This window comes from Phyllostomus hastatus, unplaced genomic scaffold (genome assembly GCF_019186645.2).
Source record: "Phyllostomus hastatus isolate PE091 unplaced genomic scaffold, TTU_PhHast_1.1 phas_scaffold_216, whole genome shotgun sequence".
Classification (NCBI taxonomy): domain Eukaryota; kingdom Metazoa; phylum Chordata; class Mammalia; order Chiroptera; family Phyllostomidae; genus Phyllostomus; species Phyllostomus hastatus.
The window spans coordinates 3,341,525-3,367,919 of NW_025334018.1; the positions used below are offsets into that span (position 1 = coordinate 3,341,525).

The 26,395-nt window shown below is 51.8% G+C and overlaps 2 protein-coding genes across 8 annotated transcripts; both read right to left on the minus strand.

Moving 5' to 3' along the window:
• Positions 1–767: 767 nt before the first annotated feature.
• On the minus strand, positions 768–10,280 carry RUSC1 (RUN and SH3 domain containing 1). 6 transcript variants are annotated; one of them, XM_045861767.1, is made up of 11 exons: positions 10,231–10,280; positions 8,108–9,559; positions 7,417–7,827; positions 6,373–6,471; positions 6,140–6,216; positions 5,844–6,018; positions 5,662–5,767; positions 5,448–5,494; positions 4,281–4,830; positions 3,373–3,492; positions 768–1,483 (listed from the first exon to the last, which is right to left on the minus strand). In XM_045861767.1, exons 2-11 carry the CDS (start codon positions 9,471–9,473, stop codon positions 1,315–1,317), a joined length of 3,120 nt encoding a protein of 1,039 aa, XP_045717723.1. In that variant the 5' UTR covers positions 9,474–9,559; positions 10,231–10,280; the 3' UTR covers positions 768–1,314. The 6 variants fall into 6 exon arrangements, with proteins under 6 accessions (XP_045717723.1, XP_045717726.1, XP_045717724.1 ...); XM_045861770.1 differs by lacking the exons at positions 7,417–7,827; positions 8,108–9,559; positions 10,231–10,280 and adding exons at positions 6,726–6,788; positions 7,057–7,333; XM_045861768.1 differs by lacking the exons at positions 7,417–7,827; positions 10,231–10,280 and having other exon boundaries at positions 8,108–9,589.
• An 815-nt stretch (positions 10,281–11,095) lies between these two features.
• Positions 11,096–21,315, minus strand: FDPS (farnesyl diphosphate synthase). 2 transcript variants are annotated; one of them, XM_045861773.1, is made up of 11 exons: positions 21,189–21,253; positions 20,100–20,321; positions 19,865–20,024; positions 18,597–18,737; positions 13,843–13,923; positions 13,589–13,711; positions 13,153–13,241; positions 12,988–13,060; positions 12,066–12,143; positions 11,837–11,971; positions 11,096–11,354 (listed from the first exon to the last, which is right to left on the minus strand). In XM_045861773.1, exons 2-11 carry the CDS (start codon positions 20,279–20,281, stop codon positions 11,154–11,156), a joined length of 1,263 nt encoding a protein of 420 aa, XP_045717729.1. In that variant the 5' UTR covers positions 20,282–20,321; positions 21,189–21,253; the 3' UTR covers positions 11,096–11,153. The 2 variants fall into 2 exon arrangements, with proteins under 2 accessions (XP_045717729.1, XP_045717730.1); XM_045861774.1 differs by lacking the exon at positions 20,100–20,321 and having other exon boundaries at positions 21,189–21,315.
• Between the last annotated feature and the right edge of the window lie 5,080 nt (positions 21,316–26,395).

Consider the following 26,395-nt stretch of genomic DNA (forward strand, 5'->3'; position numbering starts at 1 on the left):
GGATTGAATAAGTCTTAGAAAACAACAAAAGTACGAGACATTTGAGGCTAACCAAAGCCTGTTCTGAGCATTTACAAAGCTTTGGATGTGTTTTTACTTCCCCCTTCTATCACCTGCCTGTTGTCCTCTCCAAGTTCCCAAAGATGGAGAACTTGCATATATCCTTCCTGTGTTTCCCTTCATAGTTCTCACCTTCCCCCTAACTTGCCTGTTGCCTGCTTATAATTACTGTATAGTTTTCTATTCTTCTAACCTTTTGGTTATTCTCTAGGCAATCATTTATAGTGGTTTCCAAACCCATCCTCAAAGCTCCAGAGCATTTTAACTACTCTCATTTCAAAAGAATGAAACTGATTAACTCCTAACAAAGTTGCAGATGTCAAGTTATTATGATTTCTGAAATTGTGTTACCACAGAAGGGTGATGTTAAATAGAAAAAAATGTGTCACTACAGCTCTAATCCTTCCCCTCCCCTCAGATACAGATGTAATGAGTACAGTTTCAAGGGCTACATCTTCCGTACTCTCCCATATTTACTCAGGCTTCTACCTATCAGTCTCACAAAACAAAGCAATTAAAAGTCTCAAAATAGAAAAGCACATCTGAAATTCAGACACAACCAAGGGCCACTTCTCCATTCCTCAGTTCCTCAGGAAACAACTGAATCTGGGCTCGGAAGGAAGCATCTCCCTTGATCTTGCCATAAGAGGGCCTCCCTCCCTTCCCGTACAGCCTGCGTCCTGAAGCCCACAGCTGACACACACACATTCAACTCCCACACTTTATTGGGACAAAGGAGGAAGGAGGCAGACGAACACCACAGGCCCACTCGCCAGGGGTGTCCAGCACCTAGTACAACATGAGTACATAATAAATACAGGCAACATGGGATGGGTGGAGTGGGGGAGGATTCATATACAGGAAGGAGACTAGAGACCCTCTAGTCTTGGGAACTGAGGCATACACTGCATTGGCAGAAGTCAACTTACACATGAAAAGGTAGATGGGGCTAGATTTCCATTTTGCAGATAGATAGGGAGATGTTCCCTTATGCAGATGGGGAAGAGGAAGAAGGCTGCATGGAGGGAAATTCCTTTGTATATATTTGGAAGAGCAGATTTCAACTTACAGGTGGGTATCAGAGGAAAGAAGGAAAATTTACATATTAGCAAAAACAGATGTGGGAGAAAAGTGTCATTTTACAGACGAAAATGCTTCTGGATGATCAGTTTACACAGGTTAGTGTTCACAGGCCATTCCATTCCCAGGTGACAGGAGGGAGAGACACAAGAAGGAAAGGAAAGGGTCCTAGGCCTAGAGAACAAGAGAGGTGTACCCCACAGGTACCAGCCCCTCCACTCCGTCCCGCCCACAGCGGAGCCAGTCCTCATCCAGAGTGGCGATGACACGCAGCATTTCCCCCCGCCGGAAGCTCAGCTGATCAGGTCCCGCAGCAGTATGGTCACAGAGAGCACGGACCGCCCTGTGGGGAGCCAGAGGGGGATGGTGGGATAAAGTGAGGTGGGGGTGCGCGGCTGCCTCCGGCTTCACCTTCCCACTGTGTGGAGTGTCCCTTTGGTTCAGCTCAGGGAGCACTGATCGGATGCATGTGGACCACCTACTAACACATGGATTCACTGTGGGACTCCAGTCCTCTCCTGAGCTCCAAACCCCACTCTTCAGCTACTTATTTGCCACGACTTGCACTTATCTGGTACTTCAAATTCAACATGTGAAAATCAAATGACTCATCTTAACCCTGCAAACTATTCCCCCTTCTTATGTCCCCTGTACTGTTAAACAGCACCACCTTCCACCCAGTTGCTCCCAGCAAAAATCAAGGTGTCTCACTCCTCACATCCAGTCAATCACCAAAACTAGCTTGATGTTTGTATCTCCCACTACATCTATCTTTCTCATCTGCCCCTGCCCTAGTTTAGGCCTCTATCCTCTCTCCCTGAACCACTGCGTGTAATCTAACTGGTATCCTTAATCTCTCATGACCCCCCTCCCCAGCTCCATTCTCCACACAGCAGTTGGAGATCCTTCAAAACACACAAGCAGGCAGCTCATTCCCCGGTTTAAGACCCTCAATGGCTGCCACTGCCTCACAGTGAGGTCTAGGCCTGTAACTGGCCTACAGAAGCCTCTAGCCTCCCCATCACTGCTGCCAGCAGCCTCCACTCCAACCACAGCTGATCATGTACCCACAGTTCCTCACCACACTTGGGCCTCTCCGCCTTTGCATCCTGTTTCTTCTGACACATGCACACGCTACACCATCCCTGGGCCTTCCCTGAGTCCCCATACCTGAGGAAGAAGCCCTGTCTGTACGGCCCCAATGGATTCACACTTCCTTTCCTGGGCTTTTTTCTATACGCCTGCTCATTTATTAGTTGGTATGTCCCCTCAACTACAAGCTCCTTTAAGGCAGGGGCTCTAATACGTACTTTTGTATTCCCTCCCGTAGCATGTTTAGCACACAGTAAATACACGAAAAATATTGCTGAATGAATTAAAAATCAAGAACCCTAATTCAGCCCTGGCTGGTGTGGCTCAGTGAATTGAGCGTTGGCCTGAAACCAGAGAGTCACCAGTTCAATTCCCAGCCAGGGCACATGCCTGGGTTGCAGGCCAGGTCCCCAGCTGGGGTGCACAAGAGGCAACCAGTCAATGTAACTCACATATAACACATCATCAATGTTTCTCCCATCCCTTCCCATCTCTCTAAAAATAAATAAATAAAATCTTAAAAAAAGAAAAAAAGCCTAATTCAGTGGATTGAGAAACCAAAGGAAGCCAGACCCCAAATCAGAAGCAACCTGCTGCCAAATTAGAACATCCCCACTAAAGGGAAGCACAGGCCCTCAGGGTGCACACATGGGCACATCCAGGTACATGGTTACCACTAACTGGGCATCTCCTCTATGTCAAAAGCTTTTTTTTCTAATTTATTGATATGAGAGAGAGAGAAACATCAATTTTTGTTGCTCCACTGATTCATGCATTCATTCATTGATTGATTCTTGTATGTGCCTTGACCTGGGATTGAACCCACAACCTTGGCATATCAGGCCCACACTAACCAAATGAGCTACCCAGCCAGGCCCAAATGCTTTTATAAAATTAAGTTTAGTCTCTGTAATAACCACAACAAAGCTATAAATTATCCTCTCTTTACAGAGAGAGAAACTAAGGCTCAGAGAAAGAAGTTCACATGAACGGTGGACAGCATAGACACGACGCCCTGTCTGCCTTTACAGCCCCTCGGCCTTTTTAGCTGCCTCCCCTCCACTCGGTAAAGACAGAAATGCACACACACGCACATAACGTAACACGCACACTCACCAGTGCATCCCTCCCAACCCTCACCTGTAGGTCTGCACCATGCTGGGTGCTGAGGCCTCGAGCTCCTCAGGAGAGCAGGGAGGTGCCGCCCTCTTCACCAGAGCCAGCACACTCACTGTAGGAGGCAGCCAGCTGGACGGTCTCCTGGAGGAAGGGACACAGCGTCATAGAGGTCAGCCCCACTCCAGAAAAACAACAATAAGAAGCCAAGGCTCTGGAGGGAGGAAGAGGCTGAGGGGCCTGACTATGTTTCAAAAGAGGTCGGGAGGTGGTCACTGCTATGGGCAGAGTGGCAGTTTGTTAGGGTGACTAGGGAAGTGACAACACAAGTCTACACCACCCAAGGTCACTACAGGACCTACGGAAGCTGCACACCCACACCCCAGACACCACAGAGCCACCACGGCCAAACCTCAGAGCAGAGCTCAACACATATTTTCTTTTTTCTAAAGGGCTACATAGTATTTGGGGCTTTGAGGGCCAAAAAGACAAAATGCAGAACACTATGTAGGTGCTTATATAACAATTAAAATGTAACAACTTAAGAATGTAACCATTTGCTCTGGCAGGTGTGGTTCAGTAGATTGAGCTCCACCCTGGGAACTGAAAGGTAGCAGGTTTGATTGGGGGTCAGGGCACATGCCTGGGTTGCAGGCCAGGTCCCCAGTGGGGGTGCACGGGGGAGGCAACCTCTCAATGTACTTCCCACGCATGATGTTTCTCTCCTCTTCCTCCCTCCCTCCCCCTTTCTCTAAAAAATAAATAAAATCTTTTTTTTTTTAAGTGTTATTACTTCTAGCTTATGGCTGTAGAAAAACAGACTGTCAACTTCTGACCTAAAGGATCACTATGGTTTCAATTTAGGGAGCATGGGGGCTCAGGGACAGAGTGACAGAGTCAGAGGACATGCAGGGGACCAGGTACCCCATTACCTGGACTTTAGAGCCCCACTCTCGGTTTCTGTAAGGCCCCCAGACACTCCGAACAGTCTCCCCAGCCACACGCCTCTGCCTGGTGCTGCGTCCTCGGGAGGCAACGATCTCTCCTGTGGCCCCTCAGCCACAGTCCCTTGCCGCCTGGATCCCCACCGAGGAAGGGAGAAGCCCTCGGTGCCCCCAGACGCATAGACCCGGGAGGCCTGGGTCAGCTGCTCCCACCAGCTGCCTGGTTTGGGAGGGCTTGAAGGAGCTGAAGGGCCTGGAGGGGTCTCCCCAGAAGCCCCACGAAGGCTCTGGGCCAGCCGCCCTCCCCAGTGCAGCACGGCCTGCACAGTCTGCTGCAGGGCTGGAGGCGAGCCGGGGCGGGCAGGAGCCTGAGGCGGGCCCAGGGGCAGGTGATGGTGGTGCTCAAAGAGCAGGTCCAGATGGAAGGTGAGCACAGACAACGGCTGTAGCAGGAGCAGCAGTTCTGTGGACAGGGAGGGGCAGCCACCCCGGGCCATGGAGAAGAATCCCGTGGGCAGGTACAGGAGGGACAGCAGGCCTGGGGAAAAGCAGGCTAACATCAGCCACGGCCCTCAGCCTAGGCAGAGAGGAGTCCCTGCATCAGCCCATCCATCCACAAACATCCCCCAGCCGCGTTCCGTGCCAGGGCAGGGAAAAGAGGAATACTGCGGGGAAGAGGGCTGACATTTCCCTGCGCATGTAGACCACGGCCTCACAGGGGAGGCACATACAGGATCAACGGTGTTAAAAAACCACAAGGGAAAGGAGGACCAAGTCACAGGAGCAAATTGGGGGGATGGTCGCGATGAAGCCTCACTGTAGAACCCAAAGGATGAATGAAAGGTAATGAGGAGGGGTGGGAAGACCTGTTCTAGGTGGAGGGAGGAACCGGGCAAAGGGCCAGAGAATGCTCCAGACTCGGAGGGAGGGGAAGAAGGCAGAGGCCAAATAATCAAGACTTTGGAGATTACAGTGAGGATCTGTCTTTCCCCCTGTGGGCTATGGGACTCCTTGAGTGTTAAGCAGAAAAATAATAAGATGAGAGCAGAATAAGATCATTCTGGTATCAGTGGGAACCAGCAAAACAGATCCCTGTCCCTGTCCCTCCCTCCCTCACAGCCTACCAACCCCACGCTCTCCCTTTGAGCCTCTGACCTGCATCTTCCTGGAGACTGGAAAACCACAGCTCCAGCTGCTTAGTGCTGGGGAAGAAAAGAGGGAATAGAAGTTCAGGGAGGTGGAGGGCCCTAGCCCCCTCTGGGTAGGGGACGGGAGAAGAGACTGGAACAGGAAAGGTCTTTCCTGGAAACATGGGGCACCACTGCAGTGCCCAGGCCATGGGAGGGGTGCCAGAAAGAATGCCACTCACTTGAGGAGGCCCAGGATGAAGGCATGGAAGCGGCTTCTGCTGCTACTCAGCGGGGCCAGACGGCTCACCTGGCTGTACAGGGTTCCAAAGGCCCGGGTGCTGGAGCCTGAGGACAACCCCAGCTGTCAGCCAAGCCCTAGCTCCGCCCCGTTCCCTCGCAGTCCGACATTACCCGCCCTCACCTGGCTTCACAGAGGCCTCCACCACGCTCCAGGGGCTGCTCCTGCGCTGCCCAGTGATGAGGTCCTTCCGGAAAGGCTTCAGCCCGTCAGCCACCAAGGCATGGAGGGCGGGACAGAGGGTGGTCAGCACCAGGTGCCCCACATCTGGGCTCAGCCGACTATCTCCCAACTGGGCCTGGAGGCAGCGTAGTGGGCATGGGTCCAGGGATACCACAGCGCCCTTCCTGCCAACTGTTCTGCGACCCAGAGCTACATTCGTCTGCTCTCCCCCAACACCCTCCCAGAGACAACTTCACCTTCTGAACCAAGTTTCGGGCTGCCCCAAAGTGCGAGATGATTTTATCCACGGAGGCGCTGACGGCTATCAGGAGACCTGGGAAGGGGGTGGGGAGGGAAGAGGCATCAAAGCCCTAGTTCGCCGCAGTCACACCCAGAGGACTTGGAGAGAGGGGTTTCTGCAATCCCACCCTGAGAGGGGAGGACCAAAGTGAGGGGCAGTTGCTTCTGAAGCCAGAGTTAGGAGTCCTACCTTTTTTCTGCTCCTGCAGCTGGCCAGTCCCACTCTGGGCTTCTGCCATCCACAGTCGCTGGGCCCGGGGGACACCGGCAAAGGACCAGGAACTGCGGACTGGGAGAAGGGAAGAATGCAGTGACACTTACCAAGGGTTTCTCCAGGACTCCAAGCTTCCTCACGGATCACCTCCTGCGGGTCCACAGCGCCCCAGCCCCTGAAGAGTCTTGGGAGAGGGGACACAGGACTGGGTACAGCACAGGGCAGCTCGACCTGGGACCCTGGAGTGAAATCCTGCTCAGATCTCAGCACCGCCGCCCCTCTCCACCCCTTCCCCATTTCAATTCCCTTCTTCAGGACCCAGCTCCCACCTCCTCGATCCCGGAAGTCAGCCAGGAACAGCCGCTCTCACCTCCCGCCCGCCTGCCTGGGGCCTATAAGGCCAGAGATAACAGCGAGGGGAAGAAGGGGCACCCTGGGCCCTCCTCCTGCCCGCGAAGACGGGGAGAGCACGTGGGGAGCCCGGAACAATGGAAAGACAGACAAGCGAGAATGGAGGAAAGAGGGAGGTAGAAGAGACCCAAGGGCTGGGAGGCTGGAAGGCACCGGAAAGGGGAAACCCAGATCCCGCGCCAGCATATCAGCGGAAGGCGTCCCCGCAGCCCACACGAGTCGGGCTGGTGAGGAAGGCGAGATCAGGACCTCTTCGGCCAGGGGCGTCGGGGAGCTTCAGCCTGCGGAGTTCCCTAGCTGGATGGGGGTCAGGCCCGAACTGCACTGTCCAGGGAATTCCAAAGAGGTTGTGACCCAAGTGCCCTAACAGTGGACTTGCTAAGGACCCCCTTAAACTGAGTAGGGAAGATGGTCAGGTCTGGGTCCACTACGCCCGGGCCGGGTACCGGAGCGGGGCCAGACTCCCCAGAACCAATGAACTTGCTAGGAATAGGCCCCAGGTCGAAGGGCGGGGCCGAGCCCGGTAACCCGGAAGAAACTATAGAGGAGGTGTGGGCGGGGCGGCCCGCCTGGGGCGTGGCCTGCGGGACCGGCCTGGGTCGGTCTTACGTAGCCTGGGTGGAAGCGGTGGGCTCCTGGTCCAGCGAGGGGCCTTCGGCGGACGAGGTGGCGGTGGCAGCGGGGGGGCGGGTACCTGGCGGGGTGGGGGAGCCGCGGCAGGGAAGGTGCTACTTCTGGGAAAGAGCGGGGACAGCAGCAGTGCCAGCTCGGGGCTGGCCAGGCAGGACAGGGCCCCACGAGCCGGAGGAGAATAGGCTCCCACGGGGGACAGGCGGACAGGCAGCAGCTGCTCCTCTGAGGGACTGGACGCCCCCAGCAACCGCAGCCCTGCTCCGGGCCAGCCCGCCAGAGGAGCCAGGAGCAGAGACCCAGCTGTGCCCGTGCCCCCACCCTCCAACAGGGGGCGCCCGTCGGCCGAGAACCGGAAAACCAGGGGCCGAGGGAGCACCAGGGGACGGGCTGCAGGCGGGATTGGCGGGGCAGGTGCGGAGAGAAAGGGCAGCGGGACCGGCAGCCAGGCAAGGAAGGGCGGGAGAAAGAGGGAGCAAAGAGTTAGTCCCGTAACCCAGTGACCCACCCAGTTTCCCTTTCCCGGAACGCTCCCTGGTAGAAGGGGATGGGGAGGATGGGTGACACAGAAAGGGGGAAGGGGAGATACAGGGGGACGGGTTGTAACCTTTGGCGGCTTAGGCAGGGCTGAAGCCCAGCCCGCCTCCTGCTTCCTATTATGGCCTCTTACCCTCAAGGCCGGCCTGCGCGCCGGGCTGCTCCGGCTCTTTGGCCGCTGGGGCCTTTTCGCCCTCCACGGGGCTGACCGCCCTGCCCTCTTCGGGTTGCGCCTCCGCTATGGGCTGCAGCCCCTGTCGGTTCTTTTTTCTCCGGGGAGGGACGGGTGGAGGTGGGGGCCGGGGCGGGACCAAGGCCCAGCCAGCGGGGGAATCACGGGGCGGGACTGGTGGGGGCGGGGCCCGGCTTCGGGACCGAAGTTCCTTGAAGGTGGTAACTTCCCGGGGCGCCGCCTGAGAGCCTCCCAGCGACCCGGTGGGGGGCTGTTCGGTGTCAGGAGAGAAGACTATAAGCCAGTCACTGCGGTCTTTCTTGGCTTGCGGCACGAGGGGCAGACCCGGGCCCCGCTTGCGCTTCTGGGCCAGCTCATGGAAAGATGTGATTGTCCTGTGGGGCACCGGCTCCTCGCTGACGTCACCTCTCCATCCCCCATCACTTTTCCCTGCGTCTGTTTTCAAACCGGAATCAGTTATTCTTATGTTGGTTTTCCAGCCGGAGTCGAATTTTCCAGATTCAGTTTTCCAACTAGAGTTAGTATTCCCATTGATTTTCCAACCAGAGATATTGTTGTCAGTGATTTTCCAGCCAGCTTCGGTTTTCTCTGTGTCAATTTTCCAAATGGGGTTGATTTTCCAACTGGGTTCGGTTTTTCTAGCGTCGATCTTCCCATCATCTGCCTCTGGGACCTCGGAGGTAGGGAGGTCCTGCTCCCCACACGTGTCCTCTTCCTCTAAGCCAGGGTAAGGGAGGTCCTGGCAGGTGGTCAAGGCATTGCAGTTGGAGTCCAGAACATGGCTGGGTGGGGAGGAAGCTCCGGAGCAGGAATCAGGAGAACAGCAGAAGCTATCAGGAGAGCAGGCACCAGGGCCTGTGGAGGGCAGACGGGAGTCCTGCTCCAGGGGGATGATGCTGGTCTGAGGGTGGACATCTTCATCGCCAGGGAGGTCCCGCAAGTAGACTGAGATGGGGGATTCATCAGGGCTAAGATCTGAGCAGGAACTGAGAGAGGAGGAGCAGCCTGGGTCCGAGGGAGAGGCAGCTCCCTCTTCCTCCTGTGCTGGGTCCTGTCGGCTGTCTAGACCTGGCCCGTGCTCCTGGCAGCATCTGCAGGGCACAGCTGGGCTGTTGGAATTAGCGTCCACCAGGGTCCCGCTGCAGGGTCCCCGGCTCTCCTTGCCCCCCGTGTCCCCTGGGGGAAAGGATGTGCTCAAGGGCCCCTCCTGTAGCTCAGGACGGCGGGACAAGTGCAGGCCCAGAGAGACATGCTGGAGGTGGATGTGGTTGAGGTTGCAGAGTAAAGCTCTTTGAGGGGACAGCATAGTGCCAGTGGCGACGAGATGGCTTCTAAAGAATCAGGAAGACAAGGCCTCTCAAATCCGCCTACCTGACAGCCGCAGATGCTGACCTAGAAGACAGGGATGGTGAAACCCAGCCAGTGAAGGTGCGGGCTGCGGAAAGGACACCGAGGTGACTGAAGGCGGGAGCAGGCCTGGGAGGCGCTGGCTGTTTTAGACAATATTCAGATGAGATGCAAACGACTGTCTACTGGCCATTAGTTTCCTCTGCAGTGTTTGCAGGTGGAGTCGAATGTACCCCCCCCCCCCACACCGGGAATAAGGAGGGGAGGGTCAGAGAATGCGGCTGCGCTCAGGATCCCCATGGAGGTTCGGGGGCTTTGAAAATGGATGCGGCCCAGAATGGACTCCGGGTCCTCTCTGCCGCAATCACTCTCAGATTAAGGGGCCAAGGGAGGCCCTGCCCAGATGCTCTGATATGGGAAGCGGATCGGAGGCGCATCTGGCCGGTTAATTCAGGAAAGGGGCGAGCGTGGGGGTGGGGGATAAAACAGAGCAGTAGTCTGCATGTCAAGCCGACCCACACAGACCCCACCGGGCTTCGGCGTACAGCCCGGGTGCATCTCCACCCTGCTGGAAACCCAGCGTTTCCGTCCATTCTCTCCGTACTCGTCTGTCATCCAGCCACCACCCCACCCCTGCTCATTTTTAGTGCTCCCTCTCCAGCCCCACCCCTCATCCCCGACCCATTCATCCACACCCCAGACCAAGCCCTCCTCACCAGGGTCCTCCTGCCACCGCTGCAGGCGTTAGGCACCTCCGCAGCTCCCACACTCCCCACAGGACTGGAGGGGAGGGGCGCTAGGACAAGCCGCTAGCTCTGCGCAGCCGCACCCCTTCACACATGGGCGTGGCTCAGACCCTGCCCCCAGCACTTGACGTCTTGCCTGCCACCCACCTAGGCCAGGCCAGTCTGATGGTTTGTCTTGCCTAAGCTTTCGGTCCTAAGGAATCTGAGCAGTGAGGACCCCCAAGTCCTGGCTTCTCTGCAACAATCCCGTCAACCCTGCCCACTCTGGCCATAGCTGCACCCCTGGCTGGTACACTCAAGAGCATAACCACAAGGTTAGGCAATACAGCAGGTCCAGGAATAACATCATTTTATTCACCCTTATTTCCCTATAGTTTTGCGAAAAGAAAATCTATTCCACCTGGGTACACTGTGTGGCGCTTACATGTTCTCCCCTTGTCTGGGTCCCCCACCCCAGGACCCAGATGTCTTCCCACATCCTAAGGGTGGGCAGGTGAGAGTCCGTGTCTATGTTCTGGGGGGGGGGGGGGAGATGCGGCCTGTGATAGAAGGGCCTTCTATCCAGGGCGGGCTCCCACATCGTGCTCAGACAGGCCCCCGTCACCTGCAACCCTTCAGTGGAATGAGCGGGTTGGAAAATAATCTCCCCTGCCCTTAAATTCATTCCTTCAGTGTGTGTGTGTGGCTCACATTTATTTCAGTGTTTATTTAATATCAGAAGTGTTGGGTGACGTTTTTGTAACCAGAAATAGGCCACAGGATACTAACTCTTGTCTATATAAATTAGCCTATGGCAAACTTGTTGCAGTATATAGCACCTATAGATGGCATTAAGAAAGGTTTTACTATAATTTATTGAGAACCTGCCCCCCCCCACCCTGGTAGTCTCTAGGTCACTTTTTCCGCTTGTATATCTTCTGTGCCAGCCTCAGGAAGATGGCTGGGGGCAGGGGCGGTGAGTGCTGCTCAATGAGACCCATCAGGCGGCTGTAACTGTCTTCTTCGTACTGGGTGAACACGGCCTGCAGGTTCAGCTCTTCATATAGCGCCTTCACCCGGGCCACCTTCTCAGCCTCCTTCTCTCCATAATTCTCCTGGAAGAGAATGGAAGCAAGTAAACAGGCTTCACGTTCCCCCAGCACCTCCAGGTCCCCTCCATACCCCTCACCCATATACTCCAGAACATCTGCAATGCCGTTCACTTGACTCCTGCCTTCAATTTCAAGTGTCTCTTGAATGAGTAAGATTGTTGAAGATATTGAACTTCCCCTTCCCCATCCCAAATGCTCAGACAGAGGCTCAGCCCTCAGCTTCCTCTGCCCCGGGGCCGTGGAAGTCTGTGGCCAGGCAATTCTTTGTTGCAGGAAACTGCCGTGTGCACTGTAAGATGTCTGCGGCACTCCTGGCCTCTCCCCACCAGAGATACCTGCAGCACACGTGCACACACCAGTGATGACAACCAAAAATGTCTGCAGCTGTTGTCAAATGTCCCCAGGGTACCAAACTGCCCCCACTTGAAAACCACTGCCCTACCCCCTTTCTTATCAGCTCAGGGACCCTCAGTCCTCTCGGGCACCTGCAAGATCTGGCGCTGTTCCGGAGAGGCCCGTTGAAGACACTGAACCACGAGCCAGCTGCATTTACCATCCTGGATGTCAGTGCCAATCTTGCCCGTCACACTGGAGTCCCCAAAGAGGTCAAGGTAATCATCCTGGGCAGGGGAGGAGAAAAGGAGAAATGAAGAGGGTGCTAGGCAGGAAATGAAGTTGCAGCCTGTACTCCGAGAGTGCCTCGAGCCTTCCTACCTGAATCTGGAAGAGCTCCCCGATCTCCAGCAGGATCTTCTTGGCGCTGGCATGCTCCTTTTCCCCGTCAATGCCCGCCTACAGTGAAAAGGGGGTTAATGAGCCAGAAACTACATCATCCTTGGCTGCTTCCTCCCATGGGCCCTTGCCCCAGTGCAGCCCCCAAATGTTCTCTGCTCCCCTTTCAGACGTCCGTGGCCTCCCTGATCCAGGAAGGCCTGACTGACAGGTCCAACCTCCGTCCCACTTAATCTTAGCTGGGCCGGCCTGCAAGCAGAGAGTAATCCACTCTAGAGGCCCTCAGTCCATGGGTTACTGATCCTCCTTCATCATCTTTGTGCCATTTCCAACTTCTTTCAGGATGAAAAGGAAAACTTGGAGAAGCGAGGTCAGGACAGGCGGTCACGCCCACTCACTGCCCATCTCCTTAGCCTGAATCACGCCTCCCCACACTCGGATAGAGAACTTCTTGTTCCTCTCCGACAGGCCAGGCACTGCCCCATCACTTGCTTCACTTAATTTTTACAACAATCTTGTGAGGTGGGATTTTTTTTTTTTCAGATTTTAATTTTAGAGAGAGGGAAAGGGGAGAAAAGAGGGTGAGAAACACCAGAAAGCGAGATACATTGATGGGTTGCCTCCGGTACACACCTACCACCAGGGACCGCACCTGCGGCCCAGGCATGTACTCTGAGTGGGAATCGAACCCGTGACCTTTTGCTTTATGGGACAACACCCAACCAACTGAGCCACACTGGTCAGGGCTGAGGTGGGGACTTTATCCTCATCTTGCAGGTAAGGAAACTGACTCTGAGAGAATATGTAACTTGCCCAAGGTCACACAGCCATTAAGTGGGGGCACCAGAATGTCCAAAAGCCCACATTAGTGGGCAGCTTGGTCGGGGTAGGGGGGCTCACTCACCATATACATGGCAGCAGCTACAGGAAGGTAGAAGGAGTAGAAAGTTGTCTTATACTTGACGATAGATTTGTACCTAAGTAGTGGGGAGAAGATAAACTCCTCAGAAAGGCAGAGCCCACCTGCAGCACCCCTCACTGTGCAGGTGTGGTTCCCACTGTCCCTCACCTCTTTTCAGTGTATCGACCAAGGTCCACGCTGCCTTGCGGGGTGGTGATGAGATCCAGGGTCTGTCCAATCTCAGTCTGATAGGAACTCTGAGGAGGAAGATGGTCCATGAAGCTGGGCTCTCCCCAGGACTAGGGAACCCTGAAATCCTGAGACCCATGTTCCATACCAGTTAACAACTGTATAGAGTCAGAAAGGAAGCAGGAGGGAGAGGGACCCCAACACTCAAGGCCCACGTTTGCAAACACACAGTCCTTATCACTCCTCCATCACACAGGGACGGAGAATCCTCCTTACCATTACCACCACCCTTCCCAACTCCCTCGCCTTCTTCCTCTTCCAGGCAAACCTAGGCATCTCCTATGTCCTAAAACCAGCTGGATTAGGCTGTCCTATAGAGCCCGACGCTGGGCAGTGAGCCTGGTCTGCAGCACACCTGCAGGAAAAGCTCGATCAGGTTCAGGTAATAGGGCTGCTCCCGGCAGTAGACCTTCAGCAGTCGGTAGATACACGCTTCCAGAAGAAATGCATCATTGATGGCATCCAAACCGATGCCTGGCTGTCAGGGGAATGCAGAAAAACAAGCACTCAGTCTCCATCTTAGACTCATACCAAGAACCTGTCACTCTGAACACCTCAGTAGGCTCTGTACAACCACCTCCCTGTGGCCTGTTCTCATGCCCACTTTACCTTCTGATACCAGCAGATCTGCCCCCGTCGGGTGAGGGATGAATCCATAATGTCATCTGACACCAGGAAGAAAGCTTGGAGCTGGGAGGAAGAGGAAGAGTGGAGTAAGACCCCAGGGCTCCCTCCCAACAGCACCAGAGCAGCTTGAGAAGCACCACGAGCTAAGAGGGCAGGCCAGGAGGCCGGGGCCGAGGCTCTGTTCTGCGCCATGAGGCTCTGGCAAGTTCCATGACTACTTTGGCTCAGGCTTCCTGGCTATACAATGGGACTGAAGCACTCTCGTTTTCAGAGTAAGAGACCACAGCAGATCACTGACCTCTCCCGACAAGCAGCCCCAGACAGCCCCCGCACCGGGGGCAGGGGGGGGGCGGGGGGGGGTGATAAAACACCTGACACCCTGCATGCTGCTCTTCCCCAAACCTTTGGCGAGCACTTAAAGCCGATGACCTCATGTAACTCGGCTTCGCGCGTGTGACTTCTGGAAGAAGACTATTCCCGCGTCATCCCCGGACACCGCACACACACTCCAACGACCAGAAACGGAGCTCCGCCTCAGGGAGCTCTCGGGGGTGCAGGTAGAGGGGCAGAACTGAAGCCAGACTCCTGGGAATGTGCGCCCATGAGTCCTGAACATCTTTAAAAACTTAAATGTCAGCAAATAGCTAACTCTTCTGAGTGCTAGCCACTTGAACATAAAAAAATGAAACACTATAATACTCCCCATGGCACTTCTTGCTGTCAGGCTACACCTTCTAGTTCTTAAAACAGTCTTCCAAGGTGTGGTTTTCCAAGGCCTGCCCACCCTGGTCCGTGTCTAGCTCTGGTGGGTCTGCACTGCTGGGGGGCGGGGGAGCACCCATGGCAGCCGCCCGCCTAGGTGTGGGCAGTGCGAAAACGGCCCTGGCACTCGCCACTCTCCCTCTGGGCCGAGTCCTTGGGGAAGGAGGCATCCATCTCCACCTTCACCTCTGACCCCCCCCAGGGGTGGCTTTCCGCATTGGAGGCACATTATTTTATTTACATTGTGTTTATTTGGAGTGGCATGGTTCACTGGAAGCCGGCAGCCTCTGTCTCTCCCAAGAGTGACTGAAAGGTCCATCCAGTTTCAACCAGCACCACTCCCAAGGGCCTTGACACTGGACTCCCTCAATCTCCTCTGCCCCCACCCCACCCCCATCCCCAGCCATGATTTGGAAGCAAGGGAGCTTTCTTTTTTTTCTAAGGTTTTATTTATTTATTTATTTTTAGAAAGAGGATAAGGGAGGGAGAGAGGGAGAAAAACACCAATGTGTGATTGTCTCTCACATACCCCGCACTGGGGACCTGGCCTGCAACCCAGTCCTGACTGGGAATCAAACCAACAACCCTCTGATTCACACACAGGCTGGCGCTCAATCAACTGAGCCACACCAGCCCAGGCGCACGCAACAGAGCTTTCTGTGTAGCAGGCCACTTTAAAAAATGCCAGCACTGGAGTCCTACCCCAGATCACTTAAATGAGAAATCTACAGGGGGGCACTGCATATTGGGTTGTTTTTTGTTTTTTAGTAGTTTTCCCTAGAGTGCGCTGTCATGGGAAACAATGGAAAACAGACTACATTACCCATGTAGCATTCTTAGCAAATGTTCGGCCTGACTGGAATCATGAGGAAATAATCAGACAAACCCAGACTGGACTGTCAGCCACTCCACCGAACAACTGACCTAGGCTTAAAAAGTCAGCTACCATGGAGAGGTTATTCTAGATGAAGACTGAAGAATGACTACCAAGTACAATACATCTTGACTGGATCCTAAATGTTAAAAAAAAACTACTTATAATATACATTTTGGGGAGCATTAGGAATATTTAAATATGAACTATACATTAGATATAAGATTACATAATATAGTATATACAACATTATAAAAATATATTCATACATTATATAATATTATATAGTATAACATACTACCATATTGTATACTATCAATGTTAAATATCTTAGATGTTACTGTGGTCTGGCTGTATACCCCCCCAAATTTGTATGTTAAAATCCTAACCCTCAAAGATAATGGTATTAGCAAGTGGGCCTTTGGGGAAATCAGCTGACATGTCTGCGCTGTCAGCTGATTTCTCAAAAGAGACCTTACAGGCAAGGAGGGGCTGGAAAGAAGTATTCCAAGTCATGAAAGGCAAGGATCTACATCCAAGATTAGTCTATCCAGCAAAGCTTTCATTTAGAATGGAAGGGCAGATAAACTGCTTCCCAGATAAAGGAGTTCATCATCACCAAGTCCTTATTATATGAAATGTTAAAGGGACTTATCTAATGAAAAGAAGATGATCAAAAATATGAACAGTAAAATAACAAACTCAGAACTATCAACAACTGAACCTAAAAAACAGAAACAAAAACTAAGCAAACAACTACTAAAACAGGACAGCGGGGGGGAGAGAGGAGAATGGGGAAAAGGTACACAGAGTAAGAAGCATAAATGGTAGGTACAAAATGGACAGGGGAAGGGCAAAAATAGTATGGGAAATGGAGAAGCCAAAGAACTTGTATGTACGACCCATGGACATGAACTAAGGGGGGGCAATGCTGGTGAGGGGGTGTGCAGAGGAGAATAACGAGGAGAAAAAAATGGACAACTATAATAGCATAATCAATAAAATATATATATTTTTTAAAAGCCCTGGCTGATGTAGCTCAGTGGACTGAGTGCAAGCCTGCAAACCAAAGGGTGGCTAGTTCAATTCCCAGTCAGGGCACATGTCTGCGTTGTGGGCCAGGTCCCCAGGGGGCGGTGTGAGAGAGGCAACCACACACTGATGTTTCTCTCTTTCTCCCTCCCTTCCCCTCTTTCTAAAAATAAATAGATAAAATCTTTTTTTTTTTAAGTGGGCCGTTGGGAGGTGGTTAGGTCATGAGAATGGAGCCCTCATGAACAGGATTAGTGCCCTCACGAAGACCCTCCCCAGCGCTCCCTGGCCACGCCCACCACTGGAGAACACAGCAGAGGGCACCAGCTGCGGCCCCAGAAGCAGGCCCCCACCCCACCACCCTGGCGCCTTGATTCCGGCCTTCCCAGCCTTCAGAGCTGTGAGAAATAAATTTGTTGTTTATAAACTATCCAATCTCTGGTATGGCAGCAGCCCAAATACACTAAGGCAGATGTGATAATAATATTGTGGCTATACAGGTAAATGTCCTTGTTTCTAGACAGTAAATGCTGAAATACAAAAACAGGAGGTTGAAGGAGATGAGACAGAAGCAGAAGACAGATAACTGAAGTCACCCAAGTAGGAATAATGGTGGACAGCTGGCATCAGGAGAAGTGAGAGCATTTCAGCCAAGTTTAAAAAAAAAAAACGAAACACTCCCAGGTGAACAGCTAGTGTTAATAACAAGTGATTGTACGGGTGAGCCGCTGGCCGTCAGGTTCACCCTCCCAGGGTCCCACAGCTCTGCTAATCTCTGCCCCGCCCTCTCCCCTCCCCCCTTCCTCGCCTGTTGCCTCCAAGTGTATGGACTCCTCAGCCTGCTCCTGATCCCTACAGGCACACAAACCCTGTCACCCCATTCCCTATCCTTCAGTGGTGCCATTGTCCCCTTACCTCCTTGGAGGCAAACCCCAATCTCCAGCCCTATCTCCAAAGCTCCTGACTGGAATTTCAGCACCCACAGGACAGATAGGTCCACCTGCTCTGCCAGAACCCAGACTTGGTCTGGCTGGCGAAACCTTAGACCAGGCCTGCAAACTATACACCTTCAAGGGCCAAGGAAACACGGGACACACAACAGAGCAGAGACGGCCCCACACACGGGAGCGCCCGCCCTATCTCAGGGAAGTGACCTCAGTTCAACTGCAGCCAGCTGTTGCCACAGGGAGTGTGGACGCAGATCTAGCAATTGTCCAAGTGATGTTAGAAATACCGTGTTTTTTTTAATCCTTGTCCGAGGATATATTTATTGATTTATTAGAGAGGAAGCTGGGGATCGAGAAGCATCAATGTGAGAGAAACAGCGATAGTTTCTCACGCCCCTACCCTGCCCAGCACCCACCTGCTCTGACCTGGGACCAAACCTTCAACCTAGGTACGTGCCCTAACAGGGAGTTGAACTCACAACCTTTTGTTGCACGGGACAAGGCTCCAACCAACCAAGCCACATGGGCCAAGGCATAAATTTAGGGTTTTATGTAAAATTTCTTCTTTGGTAAATTTAGAAGAATTATTTTTTAAAGATTTTATTTATTTATTTTTAGAGGGGGAAGGGAGGGAGAAAGAGAGAGAGAAACATCAATGTGCGGTTGCTGGGGGTCATGGCCTGCAACCCAAGCATGTACCCTGACTGGGAATCGAACCTGCGACACCTTGGATCACAGCCCCCGCTCAATCCACTGAGCTATGCCAGCCAGGGCAGAAGACTTAATTTTAAAATATTTTCAAACCCTCTCAGCGGGATGCCAGTTTTCAACCTCTGCTTGAGCGTAATCTCTGGAAGAACTATGTCACTTTACTCAGAGGTAATACCGCTGTGCCCAGTTCCAAGGCCCTGGCCCACACATAGTCTATAGGCGAAACACGCTCCTGTTTGCAAAAGAGGTTCCCCACATTTGTCAATCCATGGAGTAATTTACTGTCTAAATTTGGCTGTGGCACACTGGAGGCACAGGCACACAAATAACCAAGAAGCGAGTTTCCCTCCCCTCCCCACCAAAGACACGCCTACCCTAGCAAACGCCTCCTGCCCCACCCCCGCTCTCACCAGTTCCACACACCAGCCCACAGCCATGGCCTGCTGCAGATTGTCCGCATCCAGCTTTCTCGGTTCCACCAGATCCTGCAAGGTTACCAGCACAGTCATGCCTCGCTGGTACTTGCCTCCAAGGGCGTTGTACTCCAGGACCTGGAGGGGCAAAGCCAGAGGAACCGGGTATCAGCGCCTGCAGAACAGCTACTCTGAGATTTCTTCTTGCCCTCTCCTACTTCCCACCATGACCTAACTTGAAAACCCTCCTTAACCCTGACCTTTCTTCCAGGGAGTCTAAGGAATTGCTATTCCCTTGGTTATATCCCCCAAGTTCTGGAACATGGAAGAGCCCCCCAGCCCCCAGGCTCTCTCTGCAGTGTACTCCTCAGGGAATTGAATAGTGCTCCCAGGCCTGAACCACCCCAAAACTCTGCTATAGGATGCCTAGCACGCTCAGGTCCCTCCTCAGGCTCCAGCTGGGTCCCTACCTCTCCTAGACTTCCTCTCACAACCCATCCTTCCTTTCCCAGCCACCTTCTCCCACCCACAGTCCAACCTCTCTACAACTGAAAAGCCTCCCCCAGCACTGGCACTAGGACAAGCCCCGGCCCAGGCTGGTCAGAGGAGAGCTAGGAGGACACGGGCTGGGGTGCCCATACCCCACTCCTCCACAGTGTCTCTTCCTGCTCAGTCTGCCTTCCGCTGCCCTGCTGACAGCCAGATCTAATTGCCTGGAAAGACTTCCCTTTTCATCTCCATCCCAGGGTAAAAAAACCCTCCTTGTTTTCCTTGGTTCCTCTGAGATAAATGAGACAGCACTTATCAAAGAATTACTAGATACTCCAAAAGAATAAAAGAATTAGGTGACTTAAGTATCCCAGCAATAATTTCTGTCCCAGAACAGAGATATCTGACAATACGCTAGTTTAACTCCTTCCTCCCCGGTCCCTGCCAAGGTAGCACCTTATGATTTCGGGACATCTTAATTTCCTTTCACAGCAAAACCCAAGATTTGTCAGACTCAAGGCCTCCACCCTCAGAGGCCTCCACCCTCAGGGGCCTCCACCCATGCAAAGCAGTTTGGATGGCTGCCCAGAATCACAGGTGGAAGTGATGGGCTGATAAAAGGTACCTGTTCAGACACACGCCCCTCCAGAGCTGACCTAGTCACTCAGGTAAAAGCCTGCCCCCCAACTGTCAAAATCCCCCCCCAAAACCATGCTGGATCCCACACATACACAGAGTGACCTAAGATTCACTCCATCAGGTCATAAATCCCTCACCTCCTTGAGACGGGCAATAGCATCTCCTATTTCCGGGTGCCCCATGCCATCCTCTGTCAGCACCCTGACGATCTTGGAGAAGTGCTGGATGAAACTCTGCCTTGTTTGGTCATCAACATCCAATTTCTGGTTTCCATTCATCCTGAAGGACTGAAGTACTCTGAGAAGAGGGAGGACAAGTCAGAAATCTGATCAGCTGCTCCCCTCCCCAAGGCCCCTCGCCCCCCACACTCACCGAGGCTCCTCTGTCCACGCTTGGCACCAGCAGCGGGCACTGTGCCATGCCCCCAGTACTGAGCCCTGGTGCACCAGGGAGGGCCGCAGTAGGGGACCCAGCCACCTCTCCCGCAGCACCCAGCAGGGGGCTGCTTGCAAGAAGACCCCCACAGATCTCAGCCAGCGGGACAGGGGCATCATGGGAGGAGGGGTGGCATAGGGATGAGGCACCCAGCCCTGCCTGCAAGGGCAAGCACCAAAAGCAGATGCCTGGTGGCAGCTCCCCAGGTCAGCCCTACCACCCCCAACCTTTCACCTCCAAGATCTGGTCCCATCCCCTTCTAGAAAGAGTTTGGGCATTTACAGAAAGAAGGGAATGCAAGGAGCAAAAAGTATGGCTAGGTGACTGACACTCAACTGATCACACTTACAATGGCAAAAATTTAATGCCACCTAACTTTATGTTCCTCAACCATCAACTCCTCCTCCAGGGAGCCTCTGGAAATGCTACCTTCTTGGCTTCTTCTCCCTAATCCTGGAGTACAGCAAGAGGGATCCAAAGTAGTTCCTCGGGAATAGGGGCTGAAAGGGCCCTTAAATCACTCTGTTTCACAGAGGTCAAACTGAGGTTCTAGGAAGTCGGAAGATACATGGGCAGTGGCAGCGCCAAGTCTAGAACCCAAGTCTCCCCTAGTAGGTGGGGAGGAGGCTGTGTTAGCAGGGAGGAGGGTGTGGAGGATCGGAACCCCTGGATGCTACGACCAAGTCGTCTGAGACAATGAGACTGGGCATCCCGAGCCCCACAGGGAGCGCTGGGACTGCGGAGACAGCCGAGAAACAACACTAGACGAGTGATGAGGATTCGAAGTAGAAAAGCAAACCTGGCTCACGTATACTGGGGCGGGGGGCAGGAAGGTGCAGGGAAAGCACACGACAGAGCTCGGGAGTTTCTGCACATCCACGGGGTCAGCCAGTCGGGCCCACTGACCCCAAAAATGGTGGGGTTCCGATACAACAGACCGGGCATGCTGTGCCTCAAAGTACTGCTCCAGAGTTAAGGTCAAGTCTCTAACACCGCCCTCCTGTCCCAGGACACAAACACTCTCACCTGTTGCGGGATGCGGATTCTTTGCTGGGGATCGTTGGCGGGGTAGCAACTAAACGTATACCTATCCCGCGCTTAGCTCTCTGGATCTAGTAGTTTTCGATCTTCTTTCAGTATGATAAGAAATAGTTCGCTAGACTACAATTCCCGGCATTCTGCGAGAGGGTCAGAGACCACGCGATCTGGCACGAGCAGGCTGGGCGAAAACGAGTCGCGCTGATTGGCTGCTTCCCTCGTGTGACTTGAGACCGGTATGCAGAGCCAATGGAAGGTTTGTGCCCTGGGCAAAGCCTTAAAGGAGCCGTACTGGGGGAGAAAGATGCGGTGTGATGGAATGGGATGTGGGCCAGACGTAGTGAATGTGAAACAGGCTGCGATTGCTCTCCAGTCTGGTTTTTAGCTGTCACCTTTACTACACACTTCAATTTTCATTGTCTTCCTGTGCAGCCGAACCGCGCGTTAGTACAACCCTAGCAGACCAGCTTTGTCACTGAATTAGTTCTCTAACTTAGGCAAATCATTTAACTCTGATCTTCAGTTAACTTCCTTGAAATTGGCTTTCCTCTCTGTTAATGAAGGTAATACCATGAGATAATGAATATAAAGTCATTTAAGGGCTGAATAAAAATAAGACTCAGAGGAGAAGCTAGAAGCCTCACCCCTCCCCACACACACAGTTTTTGCCCACCAGGGCTTGACTCTGCTGGCCCTCTCCCTTAACCCTCCCAAAGGGCAGTACCCGGACCCATCATGTCAAGTTGCCTGAAACGCCAAACCATCTAAGATATAAATGGATTTTGTCATTATGGAACAAAAATAATTGTGTAAGAAAAAAATAACTGCGCAATTATTTCACCACCCGATTTCACCACTGGTATTTAAACATTGCACTGGAAGTTCTAGTCAGAGCTACTCAAAAAGAAAAAGAAATAAAAAGAAGTCAAGTTGTAATAGAAGTAAAAACATCCGTATTTCACAGACAACATGATTCTGTGTATAGGATATCCTCAAGAAAGCCCCTAGAGCCAAGAAACTCAGCAAGGTCGCGGATTACAGAAACAACATGCAGAAATCAGTTGTATTTCTACCCACCTGCAATGAACAATCTCAGAAAGGAAATGAGGGAAGCAATCCTATTTACAATACCATCCGAATTAATAAAATACCTAGGAATAAACTTTATTTTTAAAAGATTTTATTTATTTCTTTTTTTAAAATACTTTATTTATTTATTTTTAGAGAGGGAAGGGAGGGAGAAAGAGAGAGAGAGAGAAACATCAATGTGCAGTTGCTGGGGGCCATGGCCTGCAATCCAGGCATGTACCCTGACTGGGAATTGAACCTGTGACACTTTGGTTCGCAGCCCGCGCTCAATCCACTGAGCTATGCCAGCCAGGGCTAGATTTTATTTATTTCTATTCAGAGAGATGAAAAGGGAGAAAGACAGGGAGAGAAACATCCATATGTGAGAGAAACATCAATAACTTGACTTTCACATGCCCCCAACTGGGGACCTGGCCCACAACCGAGGCACGTGCCCTGACTGGAAATCAAACTGGTGACCTTTTGGTTCACAGGCCAGCATACAATCCACTGAGTCACACCAGCTAGGTGTGCCATTAAGGGGAACACATTTGACTGTAGCCATTCAACTTGGAGGTTCGGATTCGCAGACAATAAAAACCCCAAGTTAAAAGTGAATAGCTAGCCCTGGCTGGCGTAGCTCAGTGGGTTGAGCATGGGCTGCTAACAAAAGTGTAGCAGGTTCGATTCCCAGCCAGGGTACATGCCTGGGTTGCAGGCCATAACCCCCAGTGACCGCACATTGATGTTTCTCTCTCTCTCTATCTATCTCCCTCTCTTCCCTCTCTAAAAATAAATAAATAAAATCTTTTTTAAAAAGTGAATAGCTAAGCACATTATTAAGCGAGAGCAAACCAAAAGCAAGAATCAAGAATATACATCACCAGAGGGGAAATCACCAATACCTGAACATAGACACCGGGGAACCCCGGAGGTGCATTCGAGGTCCGCCTGCGAAAGTTCCAAGCGAAGCGTCCTTCCCTTGGGTGATTCCAAAGCCTCACTTTGAGGGCTCTGCTTAAATATGTTTTAGACACAAGTAGCTACAGGCACCAAGGCCTTTCGTGACTTACCTAACCAACAGGTCCCTCTGGAGAAGGACCAGTTCTCCTGAAAAGAACAATTAAAGATCAAAGATACTAACCTCCTGGAAAGAAGGGCCAGTTCTCCCTGGGAGAGAGCATGCCTATATTTCACCCTTACAATAAAGGTCACAACTCGGGCATAAACAGGGAAGATTCTCAATAAAATTTAACCAAGGAGGTGAAAAGACTTATACAAGACTTGTACATGGTGAAGACTAGAAAGCATTGCTGAAAAAAAGTTAAAGGAGGCCTAAATAAATGGAAAACAACGCACAATGAGATGTCAGTACCACCCAAAGCAATCTACAGATTCAGTACAATCCCTATCAAAATTCCAGTAAAATTTTTTGCAGAAATGGAAAAGCTGATCCTCAAATTCATATGGACTTGCAAGGGACCATGAATAGCTAAACTCATCTGGATAAAGAAGAACAAGATTGAAAAACTAACACATCCCAGTTTTGAAACTTAGTGCACAGTTACAATAATCAGCCCTGGTTGGTTACTCAGTGGTTGGTTCACAGGCTGGCACCCAGAGGACTGAGTGCCAGCTTGTGAAACAAAGGGTCATCAGTTCAATTACCAGCCAGGGCACATGCCTGAGTTGTGGGCTAGGCACCCAGTGCAGGGCACGGGAGAAGCAACCACACATTGATGTTTTTCTCCCTCTCTTTATCCCTCCCCTCCCTACTCTCTAAAAGTAAATTTAAACATCTTTTTTAAAATTATAGTAATCAAAACCATGTGGTACTGACATAAAGATAGATATATATACCAATGGAACAGAATTGAGAGTCCAGAAATAAACTCATACATCTACGGCAAATCTGGACTCAGGAGAGTGCTGGCCACCGAATGGGTCTTTTGTTGTTGTTAAAGATTTAATTTATTTATTTATTTTTAAAGATTTTATTTACCTATTTTTAGAGGAGAAGGGAGGGAGAAAGAAAGGGAGAGAAATATCAATGTGTGGTTGCCCCACTGAGGACCTGGCCCACAACCCAGGCATGTGACCTAACTGGGAATCAAACCAGTGACCCCTTGCTTCACAGCTCAACACTCAATCCACTGAGCCACACCAGCTAGGCTATTTATTTATTTAGAGATAGGGGAAAGGAGAGAGAAAGAGAAGGAGAGAAACATCAATGTGCAAGAGAAACATTGCACATTGCCCCATCAGAGGACCTGGCCAACAGCCAACAACCCAGGCATATGCCCCTGGCTGGGGATCAAACCAACAACCTTTCAGTTCTCAGGCTGGCACTGTATCTACTGAGCCATACCAGCCAGGGCTGAATGGGTCTTTAAATTACTGTACTCTACTACAATTAGAGTTGCTTGGTCAAAGATCAGGGAAATGAGGTCAAATACCTTTTGTAAAAGCTTCTATACTTTACATAATAAAGATGCAGGATTAAAAGGAAACAGATTGATGGCCCAGAGAAAGGGTATTTACCTGTGGTAGAGAGCAGAAGCTCAGAAGAGAGGTAATGGGAAAATCAGGATGCCATGGCTGCTGTGAGCATGGTCAGGGTTCCCACAGTCCCTTCAGCCCTGGGGGATTGTCCTCCTTACCCAGCTGAGGGAGCCAAATAAGGTGAGCCTGAGCTGGTCTCTCCATCCCAACTCATCTGGGAACCAAATTCAGGGGAGGACACGCCCCTACCAGGGCAGGGCAGTGCAGTATCCTTTGTGAAGACTTCCAGTGGGAGTAGGGCCAGCCCACTGGGTATTATTGGGCTATACTCCATTTTCTACATTGGATCTGTTAAACTGGGAAACCTCAAATCCTTCTTAAAGGGATAACCTTACTAAAATGACTGACTTAGTTACGTCAGTTTTTGCCACCCTCCATCCCAGTTGGGCAGACATACAAGCCTTACTGAATATTTTACTTATAGGAGATGAGCAGAGGTTGGTATTGGATAAGGCAAATGAAGAGGCTTGGAAGCGGCACCAAGAAAATCCAGATGGGACTCCCAACCCTACTAAGGCAATACCTTTAACCAAACCCATCTGGGACCCTAATGGGAATGGCCTTCCTCTCTTAGAGCATTATAAGAGGTCCTCTTTGAGGGACTGAAGAAAGGAGTCCCTAAGCAGAAAAGTCTGAATATGGAACAGGCAGTGCTACAAAGGCCCAGTGAGGACCCCTCTGACTTTCTCGAAAGAACGTATGAGGCCTATAGAAAATATACTGGTTTGGATCAACAAGTCCCTGAAAATACTAGAAGGGTAAATATGACCTTTCTCTGTCAAAGTGCACCAGACATCAGAAAGAAACTTCAGGAGTTGGAGGGAGGAATAGTCATGAATCCTTCTCAATCAGTAGACATTGCCTTCAAAGTTTATAGTAGCAGAAAACAGAAGAAGGCCCACGTGGCCACTATTTTCTTGGAACAAGCCTCAGCGAAATTCCATTGGTGCGCAAGGGGCACTCCCCCCCCCCACCCCGACCCATCTAAAACTCTTACCACTGATCAATGCACATATTGCAGAGGAAAGGGGGCCTGGAGAAAGGAGTGCTCCAAGTGAGGGGGGTGGAGGTCAGAGTCTGAGAACTCGAGAGTTATGGTGGGGAAAGGAAATAGCTCTGATGATGAATGACGGGGCCCAGAGGTTCAGTGATTACAACAATGCATTAAAGTCACCCCCTAACAACCTCAGGTAAAGTAGTGGAGCCCTAGCTTGTAATGGCTCAGTGGACTGAGTGCCGGCCTGTGAACCAAAAGGTTGCTGGTTCTATACCCAGTAGGGGCACATGCCTGGGCTGGAAGCGGCCAGCCCACTGAGTCCAGGTCCTCGTATGGGGTGTGTGAGAGGCAATTATTAATATATCCCTCCAGCACCAACGTTTCTCTCCCTTTTTCTCCCTCCCTTCCCCTCTCTCTAAAAATAAATAAATAAAATATTTTTTTAAATTAACAGTAGGGGTAGAAACTGTAGACTCTTTGATACTGGAGTGACATATTCCATGGTCAATAGGCCTCTAACTGAGTCCTTGTGGCAGGAACTGGAAGTGGAACTTCTGGAAGCCTTGAA